This window comes from Misgurnus anguillicaudatus, chromosome 22 (genome assembly GCF_027580225.2).
Source record: "Misgurnus anguillicaudatus chromosome 22, ASM2758022v2, whole genome shotgun sequence".
NCBI classification, from domain to species: Eukaryota; Metazoa; Chordata; class Actinopteri; order Cypriniformes; family Cobitidae; genus Misgurnus; species Misgurnus anguillicaudatus.
This window is the reverse complement of record NC_073358.2, coordinates 50,872,773-50,888,493: the sequence shown is the minus strand read 5'-3', so window position 1 is coordinate 50,888,493 and position 15,721 is coordinate 50,872,773. Positions and strand designations below refer to the sequence as shown.

At 35.6% G+C, this 15,721-nt stretch overlaps 1 protein-coding gene across 5 annotated transcripts in view; it reads left to right on the top strand.

Moving 5' to 3' along the window:
* The window catches only part of stpg2 (sperm-tail PG-rich repeat containing 2), a 36,136-nt gene that overhangs the window by 2,102 nt on the left and 18,313 nt on the right, over positions 1 to 15,721 (top strand). For all 5 annotated transcript variants that reach the window (XM_055198315.2, XM_055198316.2, XM_055198314.2 and 2 more), the window contains exons 4-8: positions 2,162 to 2,326; positions 3,777 to 3,892; positions 4,954 to 5,065; positions 7,112 to 7,213; positions 7,569 to 7,728. In XM_055198315.2, the coding sequence (XP_055054290.2) occupies positions 2,162 to 2,326; positions 3,777 to 3,892; positions 4,954 to 5,065; positions 7,112 to 7,213; positions 7,569 to 7,728 (655 nt within the window). The remainder of the gene's footprint in view (positions 1 to 2,161; positions 2,327 to 3,776; positions 3,893 to 4,953; positions 5,066 to 7,111; positions 7,214 to 7,568; positions 7,729 to 15,721) is intronic.

The following is a 15,721-nucleotide window of genomic DNA, read 5'->3' as shown; positions in this document are numbered from 1 at the left end:
AGTATTTCTGTCTTGTTTTCTGTACAAATATAAAAACAATTCTTAAATCAAGATGCATTTTCTTGATAAACTAAATAAGTAAAAAAACAATACAACTTACTCATTTGTACAAGGAAATAAATCTGCTAGGGTAAAAAAAACTTGAAATAAGTTAAACACTTAATTCAAGATAAAATCAGGGAATTTTTTCTTACCTAACTGGCAGATTTGTTTGCTTGTTTTAAGTACAAATTCACTTACATTTAATATTTTTGTCTAAAAACTAGACATATTTTCTTAAGTCATTTTGCTTATCAAGAATGTTTAGATATTTGTACTGAAAACAAGGAAAAAGTACTAAGTAAGAATGTCATTTTTTGCAGTGTACACTGCAAAAAACCTCAGTCTGCATGTTTTTACCATAGACTGTAAAAAAGGTTTTTTACTGTTTAATTTTAAAAAAATCCTATTCGAGCATGATTACGGAGTTGATTTTGTTTTTCTAAAAAAAACAAGTTTGAAACAGAGTATACTGTACTGTGTGATATATATGTAATGTATTATGTACAGTACGAAGAATGAAAGCTTACACTGCAAAAAAAAATTTCAAGCAAAAAATCTTGAACATTTTCTGTAAAACACTAAATTCAAGAAAAATTCAAGAAAAATTTGCTTACCCCATTGGCAGATTTTCTTTGCTTGTTTTATGCACAAAATCACTTAAATTGATATTTTTGGTCTAAAAACTAGACTTATTTTCTTGGGTCGTTTTGCTCATCAAGAAAAAGCATCTTAATTTAAGAATTTTTAGATATTTTTACTGAAAACAAGACAAAAATACTAATAATTTTTTTTCTTGAAAATCATTTTTTGCAGTGTAAGCTTTCATTCTTCGTACTGTACTTAATACATTACATATATATCACACAGTAAACTGTTTCAAACACATTTTTTAGAAAAACCAAATCAACTCAGTAATCATGCTCGAATAGGATTTTTGTTAATTAAACAGTAAAAAACTTTGGTAAAAACATGCACATTTTTTTTTTGATCATCAAAAAATAAGAGTGCATCGCCCTCTAGTGTACAAACAGCACAATGCAAGTGTCAATGCGATTTTTATCAAAGCCTGCCAATGTAAAATAAATAATTCATTCAAATCAGCCAGTCGGATATATCTTCGTTAAAAATGATTATCTATATTTTGTCTGTATTACCTTTATTTTCCTGAAGCCGTCGTCAATCCCTCAATCCACCGCAAGAGCGCGACGTTCGCCTTCTGTACTTCAAATGAAACGCTCGCGTCAATGGAAACCCAGTATATGACAGTATATGATAGAAACGCGTTTTTATAAAAGATGCTGTTTGAAAACCGACCTGTGTGCAAATAATCGTGAAGGTGAGTTCAACAAACACTAGTATGATGAATAAATAAAAACGATTCAATCTCTCAAACAAACATAGCAAGCTACAGTAGTCACGTCACATAAGTTACATCTCCATATAATAGTGATTTGTTGTTATTTTTGGTGGTGGTGGGGTGTTTACACAGAAGTGTTTATTATTTGGAGGGGTACATCACAAAGAAAGTTTGGGAACATTGCAGGATGTTGATGGTGTTGTTCGACTTCATGCAGCGCTGCAGGCGAGAATCGACAGACGGGTGACGTCAAAGTACCGCGAGAGCGATTCGAAAATAGACTTCTACGTGTGATTTCTGGACTCGCTCTCGCGGTTCGTTGACGTCATCCGCCTCTCGGTTCTCGAGCACAGGGGTTCATAGGAAACCACGGTATTTTCTGTATGCAAAATATCATTTGGATTAATTTCTTTATTTTGTATTTCTGTTTTTTAACAGATTTTTTTCTGTTATCTTTTATATAAATTATGTATACATTAATGGATTTTAAGTAATATTTTCTTGTTTTTATTTTAAACTAAGCAAGCTTACTTTGTTGTAAATCTTTTTTTTAATGCATGCCACAATGGTATTGTATTATCAGATTGCACATAATGTGTCAAAATACTTTTAGGGAGCATTGTATAGAAAACAACCTACATTTGGTTAAAGTCATACATTTAACACAGATTAAAAGAATAAAGTAAAAAACTTCAAATAAAATACAATGACTCTGTCTTTATTGTATGTCCTTATATGTATAATTCATTATGATGTCTGCAGGGCGTCTCTAAAGGTGTGAAGTTACACCTGAGTCCTGATGCACCATCCATACCTTCTCCAGGACAGGCCTATGGATATGAAGAAGATGCTCAGGGTGTCCTACTCAGATTCAACCCCCCCATCAAAGACCAGACCCTCGGCCCCGCCTTCTACAGTCCTGTAACGGTCAGATTATGTGCCATCTGTGTTAAATTTGTGTGCCTTTTGTTCCACAAGGCATGGTCCGGGAATGATTCCTTCAATGTAACTAGGTCCCCATCCTGGGATCAATCCAGGGATCGGTTCCGGGAGATGTTTGCATTCACACAGAAGGAAATTTTATGGTTATTTTCCTGGAAGGGGATTAAGACAGCATCCTATTCCTAACTAAACTGTCTTACAAATTTTGATAGACAAATATATCTAAGGTTGCATTATTATGCCACCTACCTTCATATCTGGATGCTGTAACACGCTGCCTCCGTAGGCGGCTTACAAAGATGTCATTGTTAAAGGATGCATGTCTAATGGACACGTCTGAGTATGTGTGTGTGTGAGTGTCACGAAAGGTCAGACTGTCTAATGCCCTGCTGCTGTGCCTCATTACTGCGGTGGCTGTTTTCATGACTAATGATCGGTGCATTATTTAAAAAAGTCACAAAGCCCAGCGCTCGTCCGTTTTACTGTCAGGACCGAAAACCCTCGGTAATTAGTCTTTACGTTATATTTCAATATTCACTTACAATAATGCAGCAGATGCTGGACTCGCCCTTAATCTAATCATCTTTCATGTGCCATTGAGCTGCCAGCTTCCTCTTCATAAAAATGCTGGCCCATCCGCCAGGCTCTTATCTCTCTCTCTCTCCTATTCTCATTGTGTCAAATTGATCACACATATTCCTCCCATTCTCAGAAAAATACGAAGCAGTCATAACTGAGATTTTAAGGACTATATTTCAGTGTCCCTTTGACCCTTAAAATTTAACTTTCTGCTCATATTATCATATTGTCACTCCTGTACGATTAATCACTTGCGTTGTCCCTAATTTTTAAGCTGCTAAGTATCGCCAAATTAATTAAAGGTGCAGTCTGTAAATTTTAGTGGCATCTAGTGGTGAGGTTGTGAATTGCAACCAATGGCTCAGTTAACTGCTCACCCATCGCTTTTAACGCATAGAGAAGCTACGGTAGCCGCTACCAGACAAAACATATGATTTTCGGAGACAGCTTCGTAAAAAAAGTTTGTCCGTTAAGGGCTTCTGTAGAAACATGGCGGCACAAAATGGCGACTTCCATGTAAGGGGACCCTTGGTATGTAGATAAAACGTCTCATTCTAAGGTAATAAAAACCTAAGGGTTCATTGTGAAAGGTCTGTATACACCCCTGATAATATAGTTTTGTATATTATTTTGCATTTCTGTCAAGAGATCCTTCTAAAAATTACACACTGCACCTTTAAACGCATGTATATGATTGGCTCATCTCCACGTATCGGATGTAGTTCATCAGGGCGGTTGAATGTTCTGGAAACTTAAAACTGAAGTCCAAATTATCATAGCCAATAAAATGAGCAAATATTTGTCATTTATTCAGCAAAATCTTAAGAAGTGTCCATATCTCTGGTGTTTGTGACAGGAGGAATTTTCTTCTTCAAAGAAGTATAAAGGTGTGCACTTTAGCAGGATGACGGGCCGGAAAGAGCAGACGAGAGATGCAGACGGGCCTGGACCAGGACAATACGACCTACAGGAGTGAGTTTGATTGACTGCATTCCCAGCTGAGACACAACATCATTTGCAAATTTATTCTGAACCATCTGGACGGGTCTCCTTGGGATGCTTAAAGGGATAGTTCACCTAAAAAGCCAATCTTGATGTGTTATCATATTTTAGATCAGTGGTTCCCAAACTTTTTTAGCTTGCGGCCCCCCTTGTGTACAGTGCATTTTTTCGCAGCCCCCCGAAAGAAACAGTTTTAAACTTTAATATTTTAATTAAACAAAACATATAAAATTATACTAAGTAGTGCTGTTGGTTAGTTGGCTTATTTTTTTAGGTTTAATTACACAGAATTCATGATAAATGAATGTATTTTATAAAATGTCATAAAACTGGGGCCCCTCTGGCACCATCTCGCGGCCCCCAGTTTGAAAACCACTGATTTAGATGAACACAATCTGAATTATATTAGAAAATGTCCTGGCTGTTTCATGGTGCTTCTGATTTGAAGCCCAAAAAGTCCTTCCATTCTTCACAGAAGTAATCCAAGGGGTTAATAAAGTCAAAATCGATACGATTTTGTAATAAAAATATAAATATTTAAAACTTTATAAACTGTAATAATTAATTTTAATTTAACTATTGCTTTAAGAATATTTTTTCATGGTTTCAGCTTCAGATGTCACGCACATCGACCGTCATCAAGCTCATTCACTGATTGTTTAATGCACATTGTTTATAACAATAGAAAGGATGGATTTGTTTTCGATCTAGCAAGCTCTAATCTAATTGGCTGGCTTTTTGGAGGAGTAAAGGCACAGAGGGTTTTTATCGGTCTGTAATGAATGTCCTTTAGTCTTTGCATTTAAAGCAAAACAAATGTTAGATTCACTTTAATGCATTTGGCAGATGCTTTTATTCAAAGCGACTTACAGTGCATTACAAGGTATGCGTTATTTTTTATTAGCATGTGTGACCTTTTGCGCTGCTACCACTGAGCTATATATCAAACATCACTCATTTCTGCTCATAATGCTTTGTTTGATACAAAAGTTGTTTTGATAATTTTCTGTCTATGTGTGTGTTTGTATTAGCGACCACACAGCCCATTATGAAAACGTGAATCTGAGGCAAGAACAGCGAGGTCGACCGGAGCTGATCCTCCCTCGATACCATGAGCTGATCACGTTACAAGAGGAAAAGAAGGTCAATGTCTCTCTTTATTGTCTTTAGCATCTTTATCATTACTTTGGTGATGTACCACAGAGCCACAGGGACAACCTTTGCGCATAGTTGTCTCTAAGCTGCTGACATTAAAGTGGAATGAGACAGTCTCTTTGCATGCATCATCTCTTATTTCACCAATGCTCCTGTGTGGGGACCTTTATCCTAATTTGCTTGTAAATGATGTATCAAGTTAAGTCACATTTGTGACCCTGGAACACAAAACCAGTCATAAGTTGCACGGGTATATTTATAGCAATAGCCAACAATACATTGTATGGGTCAAAATTATCGATTTTTAATGAAAAAAAATCATTAAGATATCATGGTCCATAAAGATGTTTTGCAAATTTCCCACCATAAATAAATCAAAAATTTATTTATTATTAGTAATATGTATTAGTAATTATTAGTAATTTCACTTTGACAACATTAAAGGCAATTTTCCCAATATTTACATTTTTTTTGCACCCTCAGATTTTTAAATAGTTGTATCATATCCTAAAAAACTATACCTCAATGGAGAGCTTATTTATATCCTAACAAATCATACATCATTTAAAAAAGCTTATTTGTCAGCTTTCAGATGATGTATAGACGGTTTCAGCAGTAACAAGCGGCTTTCGTGGTCAACACGTAACTTTCGGTAAACTCCGCTAAGAATAAATAACACCAAAGTACTTTAAACTTAGTTTATTTATATAACTAGCTAAATAAACAACATGTAGATTAGGAAAACCAATTTCAACGAGGTATTTGTTCAAAAGTTCAGTTTAGCAACTAGTCAGACCATTAAAAAAACTGAAACCGGAAGTAAAGTTCGGACCAGATGCATATCGCGTCACCGCACGTGTGTCCGATGAAACCCTCTCTAAATTTCAATTTAAAAAATTAACCCTTGTGACTGGTTTTGTGTTCCAGGGTCACATTTATTTTTCTATAGCACTTCATTCTAAGCATTTCATTGCTTTAAAAAAATAAAACCAAACAGAAAAACTAGGAAATTATTACATATATATATACTATATATAATAGAATATGCTAGTAGCTAGTATAGTATTATTGCAGATTTTATTGTCCTAATAAATAAACTGTATATACTTTTTCTTTATTGACTACCAAACATGAAGTCCAGTGTTTCTCAAACATTTGTGTACGGTGCATCCCTTTGCACAAAAACATTGTACAACTTTAAATTTTAATTAAACAAAACATATTCAATTATACAACATATTGCTGTTGGTTAGTAGCATTATGTATTTTTAGGTTTAATTACACAGAAATTATCATGTAAAAAGGGACATATCATGTAAATCAGACTTTTTCCATGTTTAAGTGCTATAATTGGGTCTCCAGTGCTTCTATCAACCTAGTAAATGTGTTAGTTAGTTTTGGTAAATCATTCTCTGCAAACATGTAAAAAAATATGTCATTGAAATTTGGCTCCCCTTGTGATGTCAGAAGGGGATAATAACGCCCCTTAATCTGCACTATCCAATCACGACACTGCCATTTAGGGCAGATATCAACTCATTTGCATGTTAAAGGACACACCCAAAAATGGCACATTTTTGCTCACACCTACAAAGTGGCAATTTTAACATCATATAATAAATGATCTATATGGTATTTGGGGCTAAAACTTCTAATACGTATTCTGTGGACACCAAAGATTTATTTAACCTTTTTTATCGTAAAAAGTCTTGTGAAATGTCCCCTTTAATGTATTTCATAATTTGTCATAAAACTGGGGACCCCCTGGCACCATCTCGCGGCCCTACCACTGATGTAGTCAATTAATATGATAAATAATATTAAACTAGACATGCCTTTCCATCTTACATGGGAATAGCCCTTAAAAGAAAAATAAACACATAAGAGCAAGAGTTTGCAATAATACAGTATTGTCAACAAAAGCAAAAGCTTCCTGTAGAGGGCACTATTGCAACAAGATTAAAGCATTAGTAGCTTTGGTTGTGAATAAACTTACAATGATGTAATTGTGCATATGTGTGTTTATGTCCGTAGGGCGTCCCAGGTCCAGGACAGTACCACATAAAAAGTCAGTTTGAGGATCATAATCTACACCGAGGTCCAGCATCGAACCCACCGTTCCTCTCTCAAGCTCAGGCATGAATGCATTCCTTTACCTGATGGAGAAATGTCTTTGCTAATGTGAAGTCAAAATTGACCTTGTTTACTTTTTATCGATGTATGCTTCAGGTCTTATTGTGAATGATTTATGAATGCACATTATTCCAAAGAAAATATTCCATTATTTCCCAATCTGTCATCAAAATGTAATAACTCGCTCTGGCTTTGATGCTCTTGCATCACCAAGAAAGGGTTATGGACCGCTCAGGGTTAAGGGTGAAATGGAAATAAAACACCTAATCTCTTTAAACATTCTTAGAAATATGTCAAATTACATAACAAAAATGTGTTGTAAGTAGTGTTTTATGACTTGAAAATACTGTTTTTCTAGAGGTTCAGTTCATCTAAAGATGAAGCGCCCCCTGTTGGTGCTTACGATGACCCGCGCTGTGCTCTTGAGCTTCTGAAGAAAAGCAGCGGGGTAAATAAAAGCCCCTTTGGTGCGACTGCTGTACGCTTCCTTCCAGAAAACCAAATGAAGAGCACACCAGGTTTGTGTGTTTCTTGTGTCATTGTAAATATCTAATCACATAGAAATTAAAATTTATAGATCAGAGAAAGGTCAGAATTTGCCTCTGTTTGCCTCGGGTGCAAACCATGAGCTATAAAAAGTTAGTACCAAAAAAGCCATGTAGTCCTGAAACTTGGAAGTGAATTAACATTTCCAAACCATGAGCTCCCACGAGAATCCTAATGGCTTGAGCAGTTTGTGATTTATGAGTAAAATAAGGTGCGTGTTAGGATTTTATCATTCTGTAGCATAAATTACACACAGTCATATCTTAAACGTGACTTTAAAGCGAAAGGTCTGATGTGGGATATAATGTTGGTCGAGTTCATCAAGCACAGAAACGTAAAACCTTGTGGTTGTTTTTGCTTGTTAGCAAATTACATTTTGAAGCATACAATGGTTTTTATATGCATGTTTGATGTATTGATGTAAACGGCAACATGATTAACAAACAAAAAAACCCTATAAAAATAAAAATAGCAACATCTCTGTTGTTGTTGCTATTGGTATCCACAAACCCCAAATCTCAGAATTTTCTCTAGAAGAATCCCTCCAATATCTCAAATTGTGCTTTTGCCAAGATCTCCAAGTATGCAATATCAGAGATTTTTTTCAATTAAATTGTTTGTTTGACACGGACATGTGCCTAACAACACAAAAGGACAAAAACGTGAGTTTGTAAAAGCTTTAAAAGCTTCCGTATTTTAAAGGAAAACACCACCGTTTTTTAAAAATGTACTATGTTCTTACCTCAACTTAGACAAATTAATACATCCCTATCTTTCTTCAATGCGTGCACTTAATCTTTGTACAGCGTGTGGTGGCTTTGTTAGCATTTAGCCTAGCCCCATTCATTCCTTAGGATCCAAACAGCCACCAAACACTTCCATGGTCGAAGTTCTGCAAACTAAGTGCCCTTCTGTCATACAATATAGTTCTCATTTTTCATCCGCTTAAAAATCGCAAAGTTGTATTTTGTTCCACCATACTTACTTGTGTAACTACTCGTATAACAGTCTTGTAAGGGGAACAAATTTGACCCCATCCATCCGTTTGGCCCAACGACGGAATCCAAACGCTGGCGAAGAGTAATAGCGCGTTCGGTCTTTTCCGGTGCTTATATAGACAAATTAACGTTACGCAACTTTACACCTGACTCCAAAGATATAAAACGTATTGTAATATGAATCAAATTGATGTAATTTTGGAATTTGGATAAACGTTTGATCATTCTATTTACTCATGTTAACATTGGACTCATTCATTAGATCATCAATGTGTAGCTCTTACAGTCGCATACACAAATTCTTCCCTGTTATAGCAGAGGATAACAAATATTAGCATGTGATGCTAATCTTCCCTGCCTAAACAGAGGATAACCAATTCTTCCCTGCTATAACAGAGGATAACAAATATTAGCATATAGTGCTAATCTTCCCTGCCTAAACAGAGGATAACCAATACTTCCCTACTATAGCAGAGGATAACAAATATTAGCATATAGTGCTAATCTTCCCTGCCTAAACAGAGGATAACCAATTCTTCCCTACTATAACAGAGGATAACAAATATTAGCATATAGTGCTAATCTTCCCTGCCTAAACAGAGGATAACCAATACTTCCCTACTATAGCAGAGGATAACAAATATTAGCCTGCAGTGCTAATCTTCCCTGCCTAAACAGAGGATAACCAATTCTTCCCTACTATAACAGAGGATAACAAATATTAGCATATAGTGCTAATCTTCCCTGCCTAAACAGAGGATAACCAATTCTTCCCTACTATAACAGAGGATAACAAATATTAGCATATAGTGCTAATCTTCCCTGCCTAAACAGAGGATAACCAATACTTCCCTACTATAGCAGAGGATAGCAAATATTAGCATATAGTGCTAATCTTCCCTGCCTAAACAGAGGATAACCAATTCTTCCCTACTATAACAGAGGATAACAAATATTAGCATATAGTGCTAATCTTCCCTGCCTAAACAGAGGATAACCAATACTTCCCTACTATAGCAGAGGATAACAAATATTAGCCTGCAGTGCTAATCTTCCCTGCCTAAACAGAGGATAACTCATTCTTCCCTGTAGTAACAGAGGCTTCCCTGTTATAATAGAGGTTCACCAATATTAGCATGTGATGCTAATCTTCCCTGCCTAAACAGAGGACTAATCATTCTTTATAGTAACTTAGAAGAGTCAATAATACAGAGCAAATTAGAATTAATGCAAAACGTAACAATTTATTAGCCAGGTAGGTAAAACATAATTCAGAAGCCAATTTACATTCCAATTCAAATACGAAACAAACGAAAAACCGTTGCATACCTGGTAAGGAGATGGAAATCTGGTTACAGATTCCTCAAAATAAAATAAAAAGAAACATGATGCTGTATCAAAGATACAGCATCATGGGGGTGCATTTCTAGATATCGAAAGTCCCCCTGGGTCTTCTACACATCTCCTTAAATAACCAGAGAACAAAGCATATAGGAGTTTGGTACTGATTGGTTGTTGTAAAATCAGGGGTGTAGCCTAATATACATACAGTGGGTGATTGGTCAACATGTCTAAGTTAGGAGTTGTCTCCCAACCTGTTGTCATATTAACAAACCCAAATGTACCACTTGCATTAAAGCACTTCATATAACACCAAACAAGACCAGTTTCAGATACTTTGTGTATACAGAATGTAGCATTCCATATACAGTTTGCTTGAGAACATGAGAAGAGGGGGACGAGAAAGTGTGGTAGGGTGTCCCACACCATGGGGTAACTGTCTTAGGGGGTAGATGTGAATTCTTTGAGAAAGCTTTCAGATGATAATTCAACAGGAATTAGGAAGCGATTCCCTGTGGATTCAGCCATTTGCTGCTGGCTTCAGGAAATACCTTTTGTCAGGGTTTGGCACCACCTTACAGCTCTTACAGTCTCTTAAAATAGTAGGGCTGGGGTAAACGACTATTTATTAAACGATTAATCGGGCGACTATTTTTCAGATTAGTCGACTAATCTAACGACTAATTGGACAATTAATCTAACGATTAGTTTCTGTTGCTTGATTAATAAAAACCATAATGTATCTGAAATAAATGCCAAAAATATTCTTAATTATATACTTTAAACGTTGTATCAGCGATTTCAGGCCAGGGGTGGCCAAAGCTACTTTAGGGGGATCAATAGTCCATGAAAGAAAACGATGTGTAACCAGAGGTGGAAAAAGTAATAAAATATTGTACTCAAGTAAAAGTAAAGTTACTTTAATAATATTTTACTTAAGTAAAAGTAAAGTTACTTTTCTAAAAATCTACTCAAGTAAAAGTAAAAAGTAAGTCATTTTAACTTTACTCAGAGTAAAAGTTACTTTTTTTTACAGCGGGAAGAGGTGGAGGATTCTAGTATAGTTCAAAAACGTATATACGAATATACATCTCAAACTAGTTGTTTTTAATTGTAGGAACATCTTACAATTAAAGTGCAATAACAAAAAGTTAATAAAATAAAAAGCTTTTTTAAACTAAGAAACATTTATGGAATTGTTTAATGATTTTACATGTGAGTTATGCACTTTTGAAGGTGGTCAGCAGCTAGTAAATACAATCACTATAGTAAGGTTGTAATTGATGTATTGCTGGTAATATACATTATTTTATTAAACTATATATAGTTTAAATGAGCATATAATGAGATGAGTGCCATGTCTATATACATTTGACACGTTTATTATCTTCTTACTTCCCTGACCTGGGTACCTGATGACCTTTATTCTTCTCTCTCTCTCTCTCACTGCAATGTCTAATGACCTGCGCATTCTCGAGGACGTTTTGAAGTTGTGTTTGACTTGACGCGAAGCTGCTAGACCTCGGAAGATAATGCGCATGGTATTAAAAACGCGTCGTGCAATTTCGTACTTAAGAGCATGAATCCTACCTTTCATAGAAATGAAACACTCGCTTCGCGTCAGTGGAAAGTGGTCGCTTAAATGTGACCAGGGGTTTCTTTAATAAGATTTGAACTGAGGCGGGTCTGCGTTAGCGCGCGCCTGTCTCGTCCGTCTCCATGGTTCTTTTTGCGCGTTCCCCCGAGCCCCGCCCATTTACATCCGTTGCGTGTCTTTATCACCTTGCTTTTTAAAATATTTTTTTTACTCAGTAACGGATATGATTTAAAATGTAGCGAAGTACAATACTTTAAATAAAACATACTTAAGTAAAAGTAAAAGTACAGATTTTAAAAACTACTCAAAAAAGTAAAAATACACAAAAAAACTACTCAATTACAGTAACGTGAGTAAATGTAATTCGTTACTTTCCACCTCTGTGTGTAACCAAGTATCAAGAAAGCATGAACGAATGCATTATTAGATGTAAACATAATAAGGGTGAATCTTAAACATTTCTGCTGTATTTCTGTTAAAGGGATTCACCCAAAAATAAAAATGCTGTCATCATTTACTCACCCTTATGTTCTAAACCTGTATAAGTTTATTTTATTTTGATAAACACATTGAAACAAATTGTTTTTGTGTGCAGATCTCAGAGCTCAGGCTGCCTACAGAGACGCGTTTTTTTGACAGCCTGCTTATGGGACGGGCAGCTAGTGGATTGTTACGAAAGATTAGACAAATGTGATCATTAATTTTTTTGGGCCTTAAATGTAATGTGTAATGTTTTGGTCTCACACGTGCGTGTGGCGAGCTGTGTCGAAGCGTAGACGCAAAAATATGAAGTCGACGGAATCGATGGGAACGATGTCATCAACGCTACAGGCCTATTAAATAGGGAAAACATGGAAGTGTTTGGGGGCTTCTAAATTCATCCCTGTTTGGATCCTAAGGAATGAATGGGGCTAGGCTAAGTGATAACAGATTCACGATGCACTGTACAAAAATTAAGTGCACGCATTGAAAAAAGATAGGTATCTATTAATTTGTCTAAGTTGAGGTAAGAACATTGTAAAATATTGAAAAACGGGGATGTTTTCCTTTAATCTAGGTGACTGTCACAAAACAAAAGCGGAGATACAGCATAATATCCATTTTGTTCGACTTCGAATGCCTTAAGGAATCTTCCAAGATGACTGTCATGATTTTAGATCTGAGTTTGCAGTAGTTGCTAGCAATAATATCCATTTGAAGATGATTTGAGCCAATTTTGGGGTCAAACGGACCAACCACCTAGGGCGAGTACGAAAAAGTAGGTTTTTTGAAAAAAAAAGCAAAATGGCGGGAACATTTTCATGATGGAGAATGACGCCACAGGGTGCATTTGAATTTTCAATTTCGTTTCTAAGGCCCTATTTATATTAGAGCATTTGCGTTTTAAAACGGCATTTTAAAATAAAAACGATCCTCGTTTATACTGGCATTTTAAAAAGAATCTTCATCCACACTATACACCACCATAAATGCATGAAACATGACCAATCATGTGACTGGGCATGCGCATAAAAGTGTAAAATAACTTATTACTCTAATAATAGTTTACCTTTGCGCGTTTATACAGCCTAGGTGTGTGCGATATTGACAAAAAGTCATACCTGGGTCCTTTGCTGACAACTATAACAGACACTATTTTTGAACTTATAAAAATGTGTTTGGGAAAGTCTTATACTGTTCTAGCTCCCCCCTACAACATATTAATATGATTAATAGGTTAATTTTGATTTTATAACTAAACAGAAAGGTCTTTATGATTTAAAAAGAAAGCATTCAAGTGAACAGTACTAAACGAACTTGAAACAAAAATAAATTTCAGCAAATGCAAATTTCAATCAAACATAGTAAGAGGTGAAGTATTGCTTTAGCCTAATAGAAATGCTTATTGCATTAATTTTTAAAAGTGTGCGAGGTCCGTGCACGTCCTCCGCTAGCAACACAGAAATAGCTAAAAGCGCAAGCGCCTAAACGAGCAATATATATTAATGACGTTGAGTTTATTGTTTATATTAATTTATATTCACAAAACTTATCAACAAAACATTGATTAAAATTAAGAGACAAATTATCTGAAACGAAATTCATTTTAAAGTAGCAAACAAAACTTACATTAAACTGGAAAATAATGTCTGACTCATTACAATTCTCCCTTCATATTGGCCTTTACAACGCCTATATGGCGTTTAAAATTACAGTCCATCATTCGTAAGCTAACTAAATTTAAACAAAACATAAACGCATTACAACAATTCTCAAACCCAACAATACTCAAACATTAATATAAAACAGACATTATCTATTAAGGATACATGTTAAAAAAATCCGATATAGCGTTTATAATAGCTGGTTGGTAGATGTTTACTATTTTTGGCAAAACCTCCGTTGCAAACCAACATTTACATGAATAAAATAATTTTTACTTTGAAAATGATGCGCTGTCACTTTAACATCAGCTGTTCGTTTACATAAGACTCCGTCTACGTTCATTTACACTCAGAGCAACGTCTGAGTTCTCAAACTAAAACAGGGTCTTCAGCGTTTGCGAACGAATCCGTTTATGAGGGTCGAAAACGGTGATGTAGTGTAGATGAAAGGTGTAAACGTAGCAAAAGTAACGCGTTTTAAAGGATAAACGCATTAATGTAAACATAGCCTAAGACTTAAGCATCAGAAGTTAAAAGCAAATACATGAGTTTTTGCAAACCCCTTCGGGGCTTCACCTAGAGGTCTTCACAGGTTTACTTGGCCCTGTTTACATTAGAGCATTTGCGTTTTAAAACGGCATTTTTTTTAAATAAAAACGATCCTTGTTTATACTGGCATTTTAAAAAAGAATCTTCATCCACACTATACACCACCATAAACGAATGAAACATGACCAATCATGTAACTGGGCATGCGCATAAAAGTGTAAAATAACTTATTACTCTAATAATAGCTTACCTTTGCGCATTTATGCAGCCTAGTGGTGTGCGATATTGACAAAAATAAACTCGAAAATAATGTCTGACCCATTACAATTCTCCCTACATATTGGCCTTTACAATGCCCTATATGGCGTTTAAAATACAGTATATCTTTCGTAATAAGCTAACTAAATTTAAACAAAACATAAACAACATTACAACAACATTCAAACCCAATAATACTCAAACATAAATATAAAATAGACATTATCTATAAGGATTCATGTTAAAACAATCTTATATAGCATTTATAATAGCTGGTTGGTAGATGTTTACTATTTTTGTCAAAACCTCCGTTGCAAACCTCCATTTACCTGAATAAAATAATTTTTACTTTGAAAATGATGCGCTGTCACGTTAATATCAGCTGTTCGTTTACATAAGACTCCGTCTACGTTCATTTACACTCAGAGCAACGTCTGAGTTCTCAAACTAAAACAGGGTCTGCAGCGTTTGCGAACGAATCCGTTTATGAGGGTCAAAGACGGTGGTGTAGTGTAAATGAAAGGCGTAAACGTAGCAAAACGTGTTTTAAAGGATAAACGCATTAATGTAAACATAGCCTTAGATCCGAAAACCCGAGGTCTGACCCAAAACCTGGGCGGGTTCGGGTTTGAAGTTTCACGTGTGCCTCAGACACTGGTCGGGTATAATATTAGTGGCATCGAGTCGGTTAATTTTCATTGAGACAGACCTGTCAATCTAATTTAAAAAGCACATTTTTGTGGTTGCTTTGGTGGAAAATAAATGTAGCAGCAGGCTACAGTAAATTGGTTGCAAGGCCACCGAGGTTTCTTTCTGTCTGACTGGTGCATGCAGGAACGGCAGACTGCACACACGTCGGTGCTGTTTACATTTGGGTCCAGTCTCGGGTCGGGTCTTTCTTTAAAAAAATATTTATGAACGTCGGGTACAGGTAAAAAGTGATTTGGGTCATTTCGGGGTCGGGTACATCACAGCTTGATCCTTTATAAATGGAAAAGAAAGAAAAGCAAAAATATACCATTATATTACAAAAAATCTAAAATAATATGAACCAATTTCTCATAAAATTCTTCTAATA